General features: G+C 36.0%; 1 protein-coding gene across 1 annotated transcript in view; it reads left to right on the top strand.

Annotated features, from left to right (window-relative positions):
- Positions 1-17,037, top strand: part of Prosbeta5 (Proteasome beta5 subunit) — a 79,001-nt gene that overhangs the window by 49,039 nt on the left and 12,925 nt on the right. Inside the window, exon 4 of the mRNA XM_090408169.1 lies at positions 2,192-2,291. Within this exon, the coding sequence (XP_090264295.1) occupies positions 2,192-2,291 (100 nt within the window). The remainder of the gene's footprint in view (positions 1-2,191; positions 2,292-17,037) is intronic.

Raw genomic sequence — 17,037 nt, 5'->3', positions numbered from 1 at the left:
TGTCTAAGGAGAGCGAGTACCCTAAGACGTCTACCTTTAACAAGCTCCTTAAACACCCAGTTCGATGTTCTGGGATTGTTTTACATATGCGGGTTCAGGATCACTTCTGCCTGTTGACAGTGTGATGAAAAGTGACCTATGCATAAAAATATTAGAGAAAAGAGTGGTCCCACAGATCCAGAAAGACAAAGAACTCTTCTTCCAACAGGATCTCGCTCCATGCCACACTTAAAAAAAGTGAAAGAGTTTCTCAAAAATTAAAACATCCAGTTCCTTCAGTGGCTAGGTAACTTTCCTGACATTAACATAATAGAAAATTTGTGGGCCATAGTAAAAAAGAGAGACTTGGAAAATTAAATTGTGATACAAAGGATAACTTAATACAGTCCATTATGTAAGTATGGTTTCGAGATGCAGAAATAAGAAAAATGTGTTCTACGTTGGTAGAGTGCCTAAGTGAATTAATGAACTTATTATTAGGAACAGGAGTACATATAAATTATTAGATAAAGATGGAGTTTAATTTTTGTACTTATTTTCTTGCGAAATTAAAATTTTCTTTAAAATGTGCATATTTGGATTAATTTGTTTATTATTGTAGGTGATTTGTTGTTGTATTATTTGTCAGTTTAAGATTTTTATTTTTGGTTATAGGGTGTGTGAAGATCAATCTCTTAATGGGTTTAATAAGTTCATTTAGAAGATAAGATGTTTATGTGAAATCTGGGATATGAATCTGTGTGCAATGCTAATTAGTAGTCTAGTTTCAGTGTTTTCTTTTTATTTTGAATTTAAGAGCTATATGAGAGTTAAAAAGAGTTAAAAACCACTTGGAGTTTGTGAGAGTAAGTACAAATGTACACTTTTCCATATATATAGATATATGAGGGAGAGTGTATGTTGAGGATAATTTTATATAGTATTAGTGTATTTAAGTGCTTAAGAAAATGGACAATTCAAGTGTAATAAGTGAAAGTTCTGGATCTTCATTACAGAATGAAGAATTTTCAAAATGTGTTATATTATGCTATAGCAAACTTTAGCCTTGATTCTAATGAAAATATCAAATCATTTTTTGAAGCTGCAGAATCAGTTAAGAAAAATGGTAGATGATCAGAAGAATAGATGTTCTTAATTTTAAAGTCTAAAGCAAAACATTTTGCTCAGAATTCCAGAAGGTTAAGATTAGCCTCAAACAATATATACAGATGCAAAAAAGAGTTTTTCCAATTTTATGATCAGTTAACGAATGCAATCACTCTGCCATACATCAAAAATGTCAAAAAGCCAGGCGTCTATGCTGTGTAGGTTGGGAGAGATCCACATGTCTGATGCCAAAAGACACCAAAAAAAGAAGGAAGCACAAATCAGGGTTAGCATTCTACACAACCACTACTGGCCATAAAGTACTCTGGCAGCAAACAAATGTGCTATATATTGATAATAACTCACAAGAAAATTTAAAGAAGCTGTACAGTTGCTTAGAATCATCCTGATGTAAAATCAAGCCTTGATTTTACATCAGGTATGGTCTGCTTTCATCAAAAATTTAACTGCCACGGACCTAGGATATAGCACGCATGAACCACAGAATGTGACAACAACTAGCAATGTTCCAACACTCATACAGTAACGAATATATCATTTATATTCTGGTTTATCAAATTGTTTAACAGTTGTGAAGTTATAAAAAATCTAATATGTGTAAATAATTTGTCAATGAGCTTTTGTTGTGTAAAACTTTTATGTACCATTACTCCTGATGATGTGCGTCTTATGACGCACAAAACTTGTCGAGTTTTTAAATGTTTATTTTTAATGAACTCTTTATATTACAATGTGGAATACAATACTGAAAACTACCTACAGAACTGCTTAACCACAGACTTTCAACTACAAACTTTCATTTGTTCCGATTTGCATTCAGATAAGAATAAATTAAATTGAAATCAGCATATCAGCTGCACACATAACATAACAGCATTAGAGGTTATAGAATTTAGCAGGTATTCAATAAGTAATACTGTATTTTAAATATTTCATTTAAAATACAGTTTTTTGTATTAAATTTTTAATACAAAGTTTGAATATTTCTATCCTTATATTTTACATATAAGTGCACTAAATTTGATTCCAGCTCTTATTTCTTTTTCAATGTATGCACATTTTATGTATGTTACTTTTTTAATAGGATTTATGAACTCAGAAACAGGGAACGAATATCTGTAGCTGCTGCTTCTAAGTTACTTACAAATATTCTGTATAGCTATAAAGGCATGGGATTATCTATGGTATGTAAACCAGTAACTCGTTGAGGGTTTAATTTTTATGTTTTTTATATATATATGAATTTGTTAAATTTGGTGACCATATTACAGATACTTGAGACTAGGATATTGAAGTAAAATCTTTGAACTTGAGAGGCAAAATAACCGGAGAATGGCAATTACTACATAATAAAGAGCTGAGACAAAAATATAAGAATTGTTGTGTAGTCCATCTCGCAAGGATAAGAAGATTAAGTTGGGCAAGACATGCAACAAAAGACAAAATAGGCAGATGAATCGTGATTAGGTTTCAAAATGACAAAGTAGCTGGAAGGCAGACTTCTTGAAGGTAACCTCAGATGGGAGGTTAGTATAAGAAGAGATATAGAAGTTAATAAGAGTAGAGAAGACAGCATAGTCCTGATCCCAGCACAAACAGAATGGAAGGCACTGGTCAGGACAGACATGTTTCATAGCACTAAGCGAGCTAATATATTTAAATCTTTCTTTCAGCAATGTTATTACTTGTTTTGTTATACTGTAGTTCATTTACTGTGAACTACTATGTCAGTTAAAACTTCAGAATTATTTAATGGTTTAGATTCTTCCAGTCTGAAAAACATAAACTAAGATACTTCCAGTCAAAAATGATGTTGTCTACCAACCAAAAATGTCTTGGTTTTATTCTAAAGGAACTTTTGCGTTCTGAGTACATGGCTCTGTTCTATCACCTACTTTCTTTCTCCTGTGCATAAATGACCTACTCCCAATCACCACTAATCCTATTCACGGCTTTGCTGATGATAATATTTGTCTGACTAGTACTTGAGTACATTGATCTCCATATTAGTCATCAATGGAACAAGGACAATCTGGTCAACTTCAGTGCTACCAAAATGCAGTCCTGCCTCTTTTTTTTTTTTTTCCACGAAAGGGATCTCAGCTTACTTGCCTTTACCTTCAGTGATATGCAAATCACCAGACAGGATCAGATCTCTGCTCGGACAAACCAGCCTCTCATAGCATAAACACATCACATTAGTTGCTTCCTCAGCTTCTAAAAAAAGTAATCATTCTCCTCTGCTCAAGATGCTATTTTTCATCTGCCCAGCTACTAACTATATTAACTATAGCAACCATCATTCCTCCACTTTCTAAGCAGCTACTACGCTTGTTAAAAACAGTAGCAACTTAGCATCATGTTCCAACATAAAAATGTGCACAAATTCACATGGAGAGAAGAGGCTAGGAATAAGAAAAGTCTCATTGACTATGTTATTGTTGATAGTGATGTTTTCTCCCTGGTGCAGGACACCAGAGTGTACAGAGAATTTGAAATTGGAAGTGATCACTATTTAGTCTTGAGCAGGATAAAATTGAATTTCATATTGAAAAGAATAACATGTAAGAAAGTTTTAAAGCGAATAAAAGTTGAGCAGCTCTCAGATGTGAGCTGTAGACTAAAATACACAAAGATTATTGAAGAAAAAACGAAAGAGTTTGAGAACAGGAATCAAACCTTGGATATTCAGTGGCAAACTCTGAAGAAAACATTGATTGATTCTGCCAGAGAGGCATGTGGTGAGGTTGTCTGTAAGGATAAAAAAATCAGAACTCCCTGGTGGACACAGGAAGTTAAAGAGGTAGTGAAGGAAAAGAAGAAAGCATACCAAAAGTTCCTATCAAATAAGTCAGCTTGTGCTCTTAGAGAATATAGAGACAAATGCAAGAATGCTAAACACTGTGTAAAACTAGCTAAACAAAAGTCGTGGGAGGACTTTGGCAAGAATATAGAAAATAAATATCAACGTGGCAAAATATTCTGGAGGTTGTTGAAGAAGCTTAAGAATGGAGGAAAGAGTGCTATAAAAGGAATTAGAGATGATAAAGGTGACATGAAAATGGGAGAAAAAAATATCCTTGAAGTATGGAGTAATTACTTTGAAAAACTGCTAAATGAAACAAGCAGTGATGACAGCACAGTGGTAAAAAACACTGACCAGGCATGCAGTCAGGAATACATAGCCATCAAAGGCTTGAAATGTGGAAAGGCAGCAGGAATAGATGATATTCGACCAGAAATGCTGAAGTATGGTGGTATAAGAGTCTTACAGTGGCTGCACTGCATAGTTCAGAAAGCCTGGACAGAGGGACGAATTCCCGATGATTGGAGTAGAGCTCTCATAGTACCCATATATAAAAAGGGAAATAAAATTGCATGTGAGAATTACAGAGGTATTTCACTACTGAGTGTTCCTGGCAAGATCTATGCAAGTATACTTGAGAAACGGTTGAGAAGAATTGTGGAAGAAAAGCTTGGTGAAGAACAAGCTGGATTCAGGCCAAATAGAGGCTGTCAGGATCAGATCTTCACTTTACGACAAATAGTCGAGAAAGCATGGGAATATAACAAAGATCTGTATTTAAGTTTTGTCGATCTGGAAAAGGCATATGACAAGGTGCCAAGAGAGAAGCTATTCAATACGCTACAGTTATATGGTGTCAACGGGGCATTATATCAAGCAATACTTAGTCTTTATTTGAGTTGTAAGTCAGCAGTTAGAATTGAAGGAAGTACAGGATGATGGTTTAATGTTAAATCTGGTGTGAGACAAGGATGTACATTATCCCCTCTGTTATTCATTATCTATATGGATCACATTATGAAGGAAAGTGGTATTAAACATGATATCAAAATTGGAGATGTTAATGTCAGCTCTTTGCTTTATGCGGATGATGTTATACTTCTAAATAAATCCGCTACAAGTCTGCAAGATTCTCTGACTAAATTGAATAGCTGTTGTAATAGATATGGTATGAAGGTCAGCAATAAAAAGACAAAGACAATGAAAATAGGCAGAATCATTGAAAATGTCAACTGTGTTGTGAATGGAGAACCTGTGGAACAAGTAAAACATTTCAGCTATTTAGGCACGATTTTTACTGAAGATGGTAAATTAAATATAGAAATAGTCAACAGAATCAGCAAAGCTGGTATGGTGGGAAGTCAATTGAATAAATTCATATGGAATAAATTAGTCAGAACAAACCAGTTTTAACTTATGGATCTGAGAGCTGGGTCAGAACTAAAACACTTGAACAAAGACTAGAGACCGCAGATATGAGAGTCCTGAGAAAGATTAGAGGCGTGAACAGATAGCATCAATGGCAGTATCATATTAAAAACGAGGATATTAGGAAAGAACTTGACATTGTCAGCATCCAGGAATGTGTTAGCAGAGCTAATCTCAGGTGGTATGGTCACTTAAACAGAATGGGCGAGGAAAGATTAGCAAAACAAGTGTTCTCTGCCAGGTTGGCAGCAAAACGACCTAGAGGAAGACCAAGATATAGGTGGATTGATACTGTACAAAGTGCTTTAGACGATAGAAATATAAGATCTGATAATGTTGGAGTGTTGACAAGTAACAGACTGATTTGGAGGAAAATTGTAGATAGGAAATTAATAATGATGTAATTTTTTCATGTAGTACTATCATATCCTGTACACCCCTTGAGGGTACATGGCAGGAATTTGATGATGATGATGACTTAGCATCCCTTTACAGCTGCAAACACTGAACCTGCTTCTTCTTTTCCTCTTTTATTTAATCTACCTCTGAAACTGCCTTCCTTGTGCGAAGTGTTCTCAAAAAGCTACGACATGAAAAATTGATATAAAAAGAAAACAGTGAATTACAATGCATATTATTATTATTCGTGACACCTCCAGGGAGTACAAAGACTCATCGAGGGAGGCGCCTACTTCACAACTCTCTCTCCACCACTCAATCCACCAGCTACTTTCATCATCTACACCAATGCCATCTACTGCCAACCATCACTACTAGTATTTCACAGACAGTCACAAACATCCATGCCCACAGTGGGATTCAAATCCGCAGCCTTTTGGCTGGAGAGCAGATATGCTAACCACTCGGCCAACCAAGCCTGCATATGATTATGACAAACTTAGGAATCAGTTTAGAATAGTGCCATAGCATAAAAAGGTGAGGGAAAAGATTTTAGAAGTGTGTTAGAAATGGTCAAAGGGGATAAACAAAAAAAAAAAAAAAAAAGCAGTGTCAGATTTTATACAAAGAGTCAGGAGGTTAAATCGGGTAGGAGTTAGATGAATGAGTAGCATTTATAAACAGGAGTTGCAGAAAAAGGAAAATTGTGGAGGGAATATAAAGAAAAAAAGGTAATTAACATGCCCACGAGCAGTACACGGCACAGGCAAGAAGAGTGACACATTTGGTAAGGAAAGCAAAGCTGATTATGAGAGGAAGCTCATTATGTGATGAGTAAAAGAAAGAATGACCATGGAAGGATGACTTTAATGAGTGCTTGATGGTAGGTGATAACAAGAAGCAAATGAAGTAGTTAGTGATCATTTTGCAAGGGTGTATATACCATTTAGGTGGAGATATTGCAGAGCCAGGTGTGACATTGACTAATGTGAGAATAAAACTAGTGTATTGGAACCACTTCCAGTCAGTTACGATATTATATGTCCTTAATGCAAATACGACCATGGGAATGGAAAAAGGTCAGAATCATTTCACAGCATAAAGGAAGCTCCAAGACAAAGTAGTAAATTATTGGCCAATCAGTGTATCTCAGGAACAGTTGCGAGGGTATTATTTGAGGAGTTGGTAAAACACTGGATTCAGGACTGGATGAATGGCTATATGACGTATACAGGCATCATATTTATGTGAAGGATAGGGCTTGCTTTTGTGATTTGCTTACTTTTTATAATAAAGTGACACTTGAGTTGTATAAAGGAAGTAACTACTTAGTGACACTATTGGAACTTTGCAAAGGCATATGACAGAATACCATATGGAACTTGTTTGCATAAATTGGACCATATGGGGATGGAAATCTATTAATTCATAACTTATTTTAACAGTATTATAAGACCATAAAACTGATTTATAAAAGATTTATTTATTTTTTCATAAAATAAAATGGTCTGGTTGGCCGAGTGGTTAGAGTATCCGCTCTCCAGCCAAAAGGCTGCGGGTTCGAATCCCGCCGTGGGCATGGATGTTTGTGAAAGTACTAGTGGTGGTAGTCGACAGTAGATACCATTGGTGTTAGGTGATGAAGGTTGATGAAGTTGTAATACGAAGAGTTGTAGAGTAGATGCCCTCCCTCGATGAGTCTTTGGACTCCCTGGAGGTGTGATATAATAACAGTAACAGCTGTTTCACTTATGTTAAAAATCCTGTCAGCTGCACCATTTATATTAACGTCTCCATAAAAAGAATATTGTGCCAATTTTGTGCATCTCTTTAAAGAGACTGTTTTTAATGCTAAGTGTCAAGAAAAACTTATGAGAGTTCAATCTGACTAGTGCAATAACTTTTAACTATTATTTTTAGAAATCAGGAAACGACTGACTCGAGACCAAATAAAAAGTATATATATTTAATGAAAATAAATAAAACTGTATACATGGTAAACAAAATTAAATTAATATCTACAAAACTATTTGGATCCAAGTTCTTCTAAATTAGAACTATACTTTGAGATCTTTTTATCTTTAAGGGAATATTTTCATTTGCATACAGACTCATTCTATTAATAGTTTGTTTTACATGAACTTAATCAGTCTACTAGACAGAGCATTTTGTTTTTCACAACAAATTCCTACAAAACAAATGTTCGTTATAGTCGGATCTTATTTAGCCTTTTCTCAAAATATAAATATTAACTTCAATGGGACTATGCAGCATTTCCTTATATAGCATGTATCATATTGTTTCATTCATTCTCACTGTTTCATTGGAGTATATATATTCCTCATCTTGGGCAGTTTAGTTTCAGATTTCACTAATTTCATCACTAGTTCCAATAAAATAATTAACATCATTGGTGTCCTTGAGACAGAAGATGAAACTTTCCATTTTGTGTTTTTTCAAACATTGAAATTCTCATTTTATTTACTATTCACTTTTCTGGCAATCTAACTTTTCCAGTCAAAGGGTGCACCTTGCTGTGATTCTTTTTTCAGAATCCACTATTAATACATTCCAACTCAAGTTTTCTTTAAAAACTTTCTAAAACGCAATTCTCTGGTGTGCATTCTCAGTCTTCCCTGTCAATCTTGAGTGAACATGCTCATTTCAAGTATGCTGCAAGCAAGAAGTCAGTAATGGCTGACGTGTTGTCATCGTTAGTGAAAAGAGAATGTCTTTATGATGAACGACAGGGTATCACAACACTTGACAGTTGTGAAAAAGAGTTGTGAAAAAGTGTAAAAGACAGTTCAGCACTGGATGGATAGGAATATGATACTAATTTACTTAATTGATCATATAATATAATATTTTCATTATATGATATGATAATAATTTGATTACTTTTTTATAATAAAGTGACATTTGAGTTGGATAAAGGAAATGGCTGGGCTTTGCAAAGAACTGTTGCATAAATCAGAGCAAATGGGCATAGATATGAATCTGGTGATTTGAATTATAGTGTGGCTGATGGACAGATATCAAAGAATGGTTTATGGAGCAGTTGATACCAGGAGATGACAGGTGACTAGTGGTGTACCACAGGACTCAGCACTTGGTACTCTGTTGTTTAATTGTACATTAGTGATATGGGGAATGATTTGATGGGAAATATTTGATTGGTTGCTAATGTTACAAAATTGGGAAGGAAGAGTAATAGTAAATAAGTGTTCTAAAGATCATTCAGAATTACCTAAATAGACTGGCAATATGGGAAACGCTAATGGCTGCCAATATAATGTGGCCAAGTATAAGGTGCTGCACTTTGGTAAGAAGAGATTATAAGCTAATGGAACTGAACTGCTAGAACCTGATGAGGCTATAGACTTGGAGTGATTGTGAACAGGGAATTGAAGTTTACAGGGCATATTGCAAAGATAGCCAAAACAGCATATCAGAGTATGACGTTGAAGAACACACACTAACAATCAAATGATAAGGAGGTTAATGTTCCACCTTATAACGCTTAATTAAGGCTACATATGGACCACTTGTGTATAGATCTGGTAACCTGGATTCTGTGGGGATGAAGTGGTGGAGAGGATCCAGTGGCAAGTAACAAAGATTGTGACAGGTCTATGAAATGCTACCTATGAGAATAAACTGAAGGTTTGTGGGCTTCAAAAACTAGCTAATAAATGAAAAAATAGGAGACATGATAGAAACATGTTATCAAAGAGATTTTATAGAATTTACAAAGAGCAATTTTTAGTACATGATAGGAAAGCAGAGAATGAGGGATCACTCATAGAAGTTGTGTAAGAGTGTGGTTAGCAAGTTGCAAGTGTTTCGTCAGGGAATGAGTCATGATAGGTAGTCTTCTGACTATGAGGTACCAGTATAATAATGATTTTAATTCAACTGAAAATTAGGATGCATGACTTATTCTGCATGAGCATGCTAAAATTGACTTTCACTTTTTGTATACTGATATGCTGTAGTCACCAGTCTTTCATATATCTCTGCATTTTCACTGTCAAGTGGATATTAGGCTGTGAAGTTTTATATAAATGATCTGTTCACTATGGATACTAAAGAGATGTGTTTGTAAGTGAAAAATTGAACTTGAAGATATCTGAAATTTCTCTGCTGGCAGGACATAAAATCTCACTGAAAGCTATTGAAATAATTCTTCAAAGCTGGAGATTTTTTGTACCAAGAAAAATAAATATCTTGAAATTGCAGAACTGTTTCGTGAATATGTCAATGTGAAGATCAAGCAGTTCTGTGTGTGTTATTAAGTTCATTGCACTTATACATGTTTAAGTATGAGCAGAGAATTAAGGCAAACTAGGGATAGATTGTGAGGTTTGTTTTTTATAAGAAAAAAAAAATCTCTCTATCAGGACAGCTAGTTTCCAAACAAGTTCTGAACTCATTTTCAGAAGTATATTATTCATCATCTGAGTAGCTCAGTCAGTATCAACAGTGCTCTTCTGTTGGACAAATCTTGGTTAAAATCCCTCTCCTAGTATATGAAGAACCTTTATAAGAGCTTTTCATCTGCAGCTGAGTTAGCTGGTCTCATGCAAATGTGGCAATTTCTCATTCCACAAAATATGCAAACCAGCCAGAGATTTTATGCAGTTGATGGACGTGGCATACTATGCAAGTAAGATTTAATACTCTGATAGGACAGTTATTAGATTTCTAAGATGCCTTTGAAAGATTATTTCCAAATAGCTTGGCTTTGACAGGCTATCTATTCTTTTGTGGATAATATACCAGTAGTGTCTTTCTTTTGTACATTGATAATGCTGATTATACACAGAAGTATATTGGAAATTCCTTATAGTACCACTGTCAACAGAAAAGTGAAAAAAGTGCAGTTGTATCAGCTGCTAGCAACAAGAAAGTAATGCGCTCTACGGTGCATCTTAGTAGCTAGCAGGAATCTGCCATACATTGTTCTCGAGTTTTCTGTTTGTAGAATTGGTTTCTGCAGAAACCAATTCTACAAGCAGATTGAAGGAACCACTATGGGAAGCCCCCCCCCCTTGTCTCACCTGCATCTACTTGGAGCATCTTGAGAAATCCCTATTCTCTTCAAAACAATCCCAACCTTCCTGGTTTTTTTTTATCATTTGATAAATATAGATGTGTTTGCAATCTGGCCTGACTCAGAATAATCTCTAGCTATCTTTTAACTGACGTCAATAGTCTTCACTCATGCATCAACTTGACTATGGAAAAAGGATGGAAAATTAGCCATCCTGGACATACTCCTTCCCCATACCCCCCCCCTTCTGGAATACTTGCTACTTCTGTTAACAGTAAGTCTACCTTCAGGCCACTACATACAAGATTCAGCACATCATCCATCTAAATAAATAGGCATCTTCAAATCTTTGCTCAACATAGCACATGTTATCTGTTCCAATTCTCAAGCTCCTCAATTCCTGTATCAGTCCTTGTTTCATATGTTGCAGATGTTATGTCCTCACTTTACTTATATTTCTTCTTACTTGGCTTATAATATTTACTTCTTGTCTATATCGTTATTAATTCCTTAATTCAACATCTTCTGTTGGAACCTTAATTATACTTCATTAACTTTTTAGTTTATGCAGTCTCAACATTTACTTTGGCAGAGATTTCTTCTCGTTCCTTCAGAATTCGTTCTCCAATACATCGCTCGCACGATTGGACCTCTTGTACTATGGAGATTTCTCCTAAATACCTACTAATTGGTTCTTGTCTTATCTCGTGTTCTTTTCCTGGTGATTTCGGAGGCTAAGCTTTTCCATTTGAGTCGGAGTTGCCTTCGTATCCTGAGCAGAGGGGAGAGGAGGGACATTGCATGCTCGGTTTTTCCAATAATAACTTCCTCAGAAAATTTGCATTGGACATGTCCTCCAACACCTTTTCCCTCTCCTTTGCCAATCTATAACACTCATTGAATGGATGGCCTTCCTGAACTGTTGGAACGCCATCCATTCAAGGTGGGATTTCTCCATGGACACTCGCATTGATCGTGTGATCGAGAGCAATCTGTTTAAAAAAATTGGTCACGCTTTCTCCTTTGTTTTGTATACACCTGTAAAATTCCCAGAAGGTCTGGAAAGGGTTCCTTTTTCGGGAAAATTCTGCAATTAGTGTTTCCTTGAAATTTGCTTATTCTAAAACGTTTTTAGGATGGGAGATGAGTAGAGGAAGCCCTTCACCTTTCCTACCAGCTTACTGCGAAGCAGTATAAGTAGCTGAGAGTCTGTCCATCTGCCAATTTTTCTTAATTCTTCAACGTAGCAAAAAAATGCATGAATGTCATTTGTCTCCTCCCCAGAGAATTGAAACACCTGTTGCAGGTTTATGGTTCTAAAGAATTCATTTGTTCATGCCTGTACTCGATGATAGTGCCATAGTGATATATCAGTTACAATTTTCACAATGTTTAAGTTTCGAGGTTTCTTAATATTTAGCTTTCCTGATCTTTTCTATAACCTGCTCACTTTGATTTCTTTAATTTAGTCTATAAATCAAATCCTGTCGACTGCTCCATTGGTATTTCCTCACTTTCCTTATATTTCTTCTTACTTGGCTTATAATATTTACTTCATGTCTATATCGTTATTAATTCCTTAATTCAACATTTTCTGTTGAAACCTTAATTATACTTCATTAACTCTTTAGTTTATGCAGTCTCAACATTTACTTTGGGCCGTTAACAACTTTAAGGATATTGCACGTGGGTAGAAGACAAAGAGATTCCCAATGGACAATGGCAATTCCTTTGTTTCAGTGCTGGTTCTTTCTTCGGATTCCAGGAAAATTTCTATTATACTGCACTACCCTGAATCCTAGATTTCTGAACAATGAAAAATCAAAGAACCAGAACTTGGCATAGCACACTATCCCTAATTTCTTAAACTCTATGAAGGTAGTTCAAACCTCATCTATCTCTAACTTAGTTTGCAGTCGTAGCCTCCCCCATAAATTACCTCCTGCCATGGTTCGATTGTTTGTGAGCAGAAAATAAAATCAGGCGAGTTAACTATTGAATCTAAAGAAAACGTTTAATTACACTCTAGTCAGATTACATATCATGTAATTAATGTTTTGGCACATGCTTGCTTCAATATCAATTTCAATGAAAAACATAATTATCTAAAGCTTCTCTCTCTCTTAGTACCAGTTCAGTTAAAACATTCTATCAAAGGTGAATTAGCTTACTCTCCATGAGCTTACTCTCCACAATACTAAAGGTTATTCATTCACTGACATTAAAATTAACCCTAATTTCTTCATTCATGTCTCAGAGTTACACTGCCCTCTTAAACTATATCTCTAAAGTCCTTGCATAAAATTCATAACCTTCTAAACTTAATGTCCAACTAATAATTACAGTCTTTCTTCTTTTATACATTCACTAAACAGATTAAAGTTTCTACTTTACCAATTGCTGGGGATCTATTAGAACATCATATATATCATGATATAACATCACTTCCAGGTCCACCTTCCATTCTGCTTGGTCTGCATTATCCCACTGAATGGTCCAGACTGTATATATCTCCGGTGACAAAAGCAGGTGCTCGCCGTTCACCGGTCATTTGGCTTGGCAAGGCTTAGTTCCTGATTACTCTGCGGTAATAGGAACTCAGCTCCGCTGGGCAATTCCTTAACCGGCGATCTCCCAAGGACTCCTCGGAATGCTCCCACAATCTCTGTTTCGATGATCCTTCCAAGGAACGGGGACAAACATCAGCAAGCGAAGAGGACGACAAAAAAAAAAAAAAAAGCCCTGAGTTGGCGCTGCTTTGCTTTTTAAATTCCGCACCCAATACTTCCTTACTACGTCATTAAATTTCTCCCTCTTTGCTCACTTCACCTTACATCACCTAGTGCCATAATCTACCCTAGCATGCTCTTCGGTGGTGGTGGACCGCGTGCTCTCCTTCCACTGTGCACGTGTACTTGGCGTACGTGTTTTGCTCCTGGCTATCGGTACTTAATCCAGTTAGCTTTCTCCTAGCCACATAAAAATATTTATAAACTTTTAGCAAAAGCGAAGTTTAAACAATGGACTATTCACAGTAAATACATTACAACACTATGTACAAATAAATACTCTTAAATTATTATTGTTGCTGGTAACTCACAAGCAATTTTATCCATCTGATATATCAGTATATGCCAAAATGTAAGATGCATGTTAAGTTCTGAAGAAAATATAAATGCTTAAGGGTCAAAGCTGTATAACTGAGAGGAGACCTCCACATAGCCTTTAAAGGAATGCGGAGAACCGACCAGGGCTTCTGACCTAATGTCCAGTCCTCACCTTGTCGTGGTGCACTCTGTTGGGTATCTACCTGGATACTGAACGAACGAGGATGGGCAATTTGGGATTTAGCCGACCAAATCTTATTGGCTTAAACCAATATACAAAATGTGGTACAACATGACAAAATTTCGTGCCGGCTGGGGCGTAGCCTGGTTAAACAAAGCCCCCGTTGTTTTCGCCAGGGAACCAGGACAAAAAGTCAGCTACTGGAACAAATATGAAAGCACACCACAAATCAACATCACCAGAGTTAAAGATCGGTACTATCAACATAATAATCCCGAATGGCAAAGAAATGGGGTTAGCTGAAGAATTAGATAAGTACCAGATCGACATAATAGGGGTGACTGAAACTAAAAAGACAAAAACTGGTGAGATCTTTCTGAGCAATAAATACAAAATGTTATATTCAGGAAATGACAATCAAGGAAAAGAGGAAGTAGCCATAGTATTCAACACAAAATATGAGGCTAATCTTGAATGGCAGGCAGTCTTAAGTAGAGTGATGTGGGCAAATATCAGAATGGGGAACTAGACAATGAGACTTATTTGTGCCTATGGTCCCACAGAAAACTCTACTAAGATAGAAGTGGAAGAATTTTTTGAGTCTCCAGAGAAAGCTACTGACACAATAAACAAGGAAACATTGGTCCTTCATGAGGATCTAATTAGCACAGTAGGAATGGGCATATAAAAATATTTAGGGAAAATTTGGAGAAAAGAGCAAAGCTAATGATAATGGCAAATACCTGTTGGATTTCTGCTCAGGACATGGAATGGTTATTACTAACACCATGTTGCAACATAAAAATATGCACAAATTCACATGGAGAGAAGAATCAAGGAATAAGAAAAGTCTCATTGACTATGTTATTGTTGATAGTGATGTTTTCTCCCTGCTGCAGGACACCAGCGTGTACAGAGGATTTGAAATTGGAAGTGATCACTATTTACTCTTGAGCAGGAGATAAAATTGAATTTCATATTGAAAAGAATGACATGTAACAAAGTTTCAAAGCAAATAAAAGTTGAGCAGCTCTCAGATGTGAACTGTAGACTAAAATACACAAAGATTATTGAAGAAAAAATGAAAGAGTTTGAGAACAAGAACCAAACCTCGGAGATTCAGTGGCAAACCTTGAAGAAAACCCTGATCGATTCAGCCAGAGAGACATGCGGTGAGTTTGTCTGCAAGGATAAAAAAATCAGAACTCCATGGTGGACACAGGAAGTTAAAGAGGCAATGAAGGAAAAGAAGAAAGCACATCAAAAGTTTCAGGCAAATAAGTCAGCTTGTGCTCTCGGAGAATACAGAGACAAATGTAACAAAGCTAAATACTGTGTAAAACTAGCTAAACAAAAGTCATGGGAAGACTTTGGCAAGAACATAGAAAATAAATATCAAGAAGGTGGCAAAATATTCTGGAGGTTGTTGAAGAAACTTAGAAATGGAGGAAGGAGTGCTGTAAAAGGAGTTAGAGATGATAAAGGTAACATGAAAACTGGAAAAAGATATCCTTGAAGTATGGAGTAATTACTTCGAAAAATTGCTAAATGAAACGAGCAATGATAGCACAGTGGTAAAAAAACACTCAACAGGCATACAGTCAGGAATACATATCCATACTTGAAGTAGAAAAAGCCATCAAAGGCTTGAAATGTGGAAAGGAAGCAGGAGTAGATGATATTCGACCAGAAATGCTGAAGTGTGGTGGTATAAAAGTTTTACAGTGGCTGCACTGCATAGTTCAGAAAGCCTGGACAGAGGGACGAATTCCTGATGATTGGAGTAGAGCTCTAAACCCATATATAAAAAGGGAAATAAAACTGAATGTGAGAATTACAGAGGTATTTCCCTACTGAGTGTTCCTGACAAGATCTGTGCAAGTATACTTGAGAAACGGTTGAGAAGAATTGTGGAAGAAAAGCTTGGTGAAGAACAAGCTGGATTCAGGCCAAATAGAGGCTGTCAGGATCAGATCTTCACTTTACAACAAATAGTTGAGAAAGCATGGGAATATAACAAAGATCTGTATTTAAGTTTTGTCGATCTGGAAAAGGCATATGACAAGGTGCCAAGAGAGAAGCTATTCAATATGCTACAGTTATATGGTATCAATGGGGCATTATATCAAGCGATACTTAGTCTTTATTTGAGTTGTAAGTCAGCAATTAGAATTGAAGGAAGTACAAGAAGATGGTTTAATGTTAAATCTGGTGTGAGACAAGGATGTACATTATCCTCTCTGTTATTCATTATCTATATGGATCACATTATGAAGGAAAGTGGTATTAAACATGATATCAGAATTGGAGATGTTAATGTCAGCTCTTTGCTTTATGCAGACAATGTTATAATTCTAAATAAACGTGCTACAAGTTTGCAAGATTCCCTGACCAAGTTGAATAACTGTTGTAGTAGATATCGTATTAAGGTAAACACTAAAAAGACAATGACAATGAAAATAAGTAGAATTGTTGAAAATATCAACTGTGTTGTGAACAGGGAACCTGTGGAACAAGTAAAACATTTCAGCTACTTAGGCATGATTTTTAGTGAAGATCGTAAATTAAAAATGAAATAGACAACAGAATCAACAAAGCTGGTATGGTAGGAAGTCAATTGAATAACAGAGAAATTAGTCAGAACACTAAATTAGCTGTATACAAGACAGTGTTCAAACCAGTTTTAACTTATGGATCTGAGCGCTGGGTCAGAAGTAAAACACTTGACCAAAGACTAGAGACTGCATATATGAGAGTCCTGAGGAAGATTAGAGGCATGAACAGATGGTATCAATGGCAATATCATATTAAAAACGAGGATATTAAGAAAGAACTGGACATTGTCAGCATCCAGGAATGCATTAGCAGAGCTAATCTCAGGTGGTATGGTCACTTAAACAGAATGGGTGAGGAAAGATTAGCAAAACAAATGTTCTCTGCCAGGTTGGCTGGA

The sequence above is a fragment of the Typopeltis vanoorti genome, chromosome 18, assembly GCF_054136105.1.
Source record: "Typopeltis vanoorti isolate ZY-2024b chromosome 18, IOZ_Tvanoo_1.0, whole genome shotgun sequence".
Taxonomy (NCBI): domain Eukaryota; kingdom Metazoa; phylum Arthropoda; class Arachnida; order Uropygi; family Thelyphonidae; genus Typopeltis; species Typopeltis vanoorti.
Note: the sequence above shows the minus strand (reverse complement) of the source record. Positions and strands in the feature narration are given on the sequence as shown.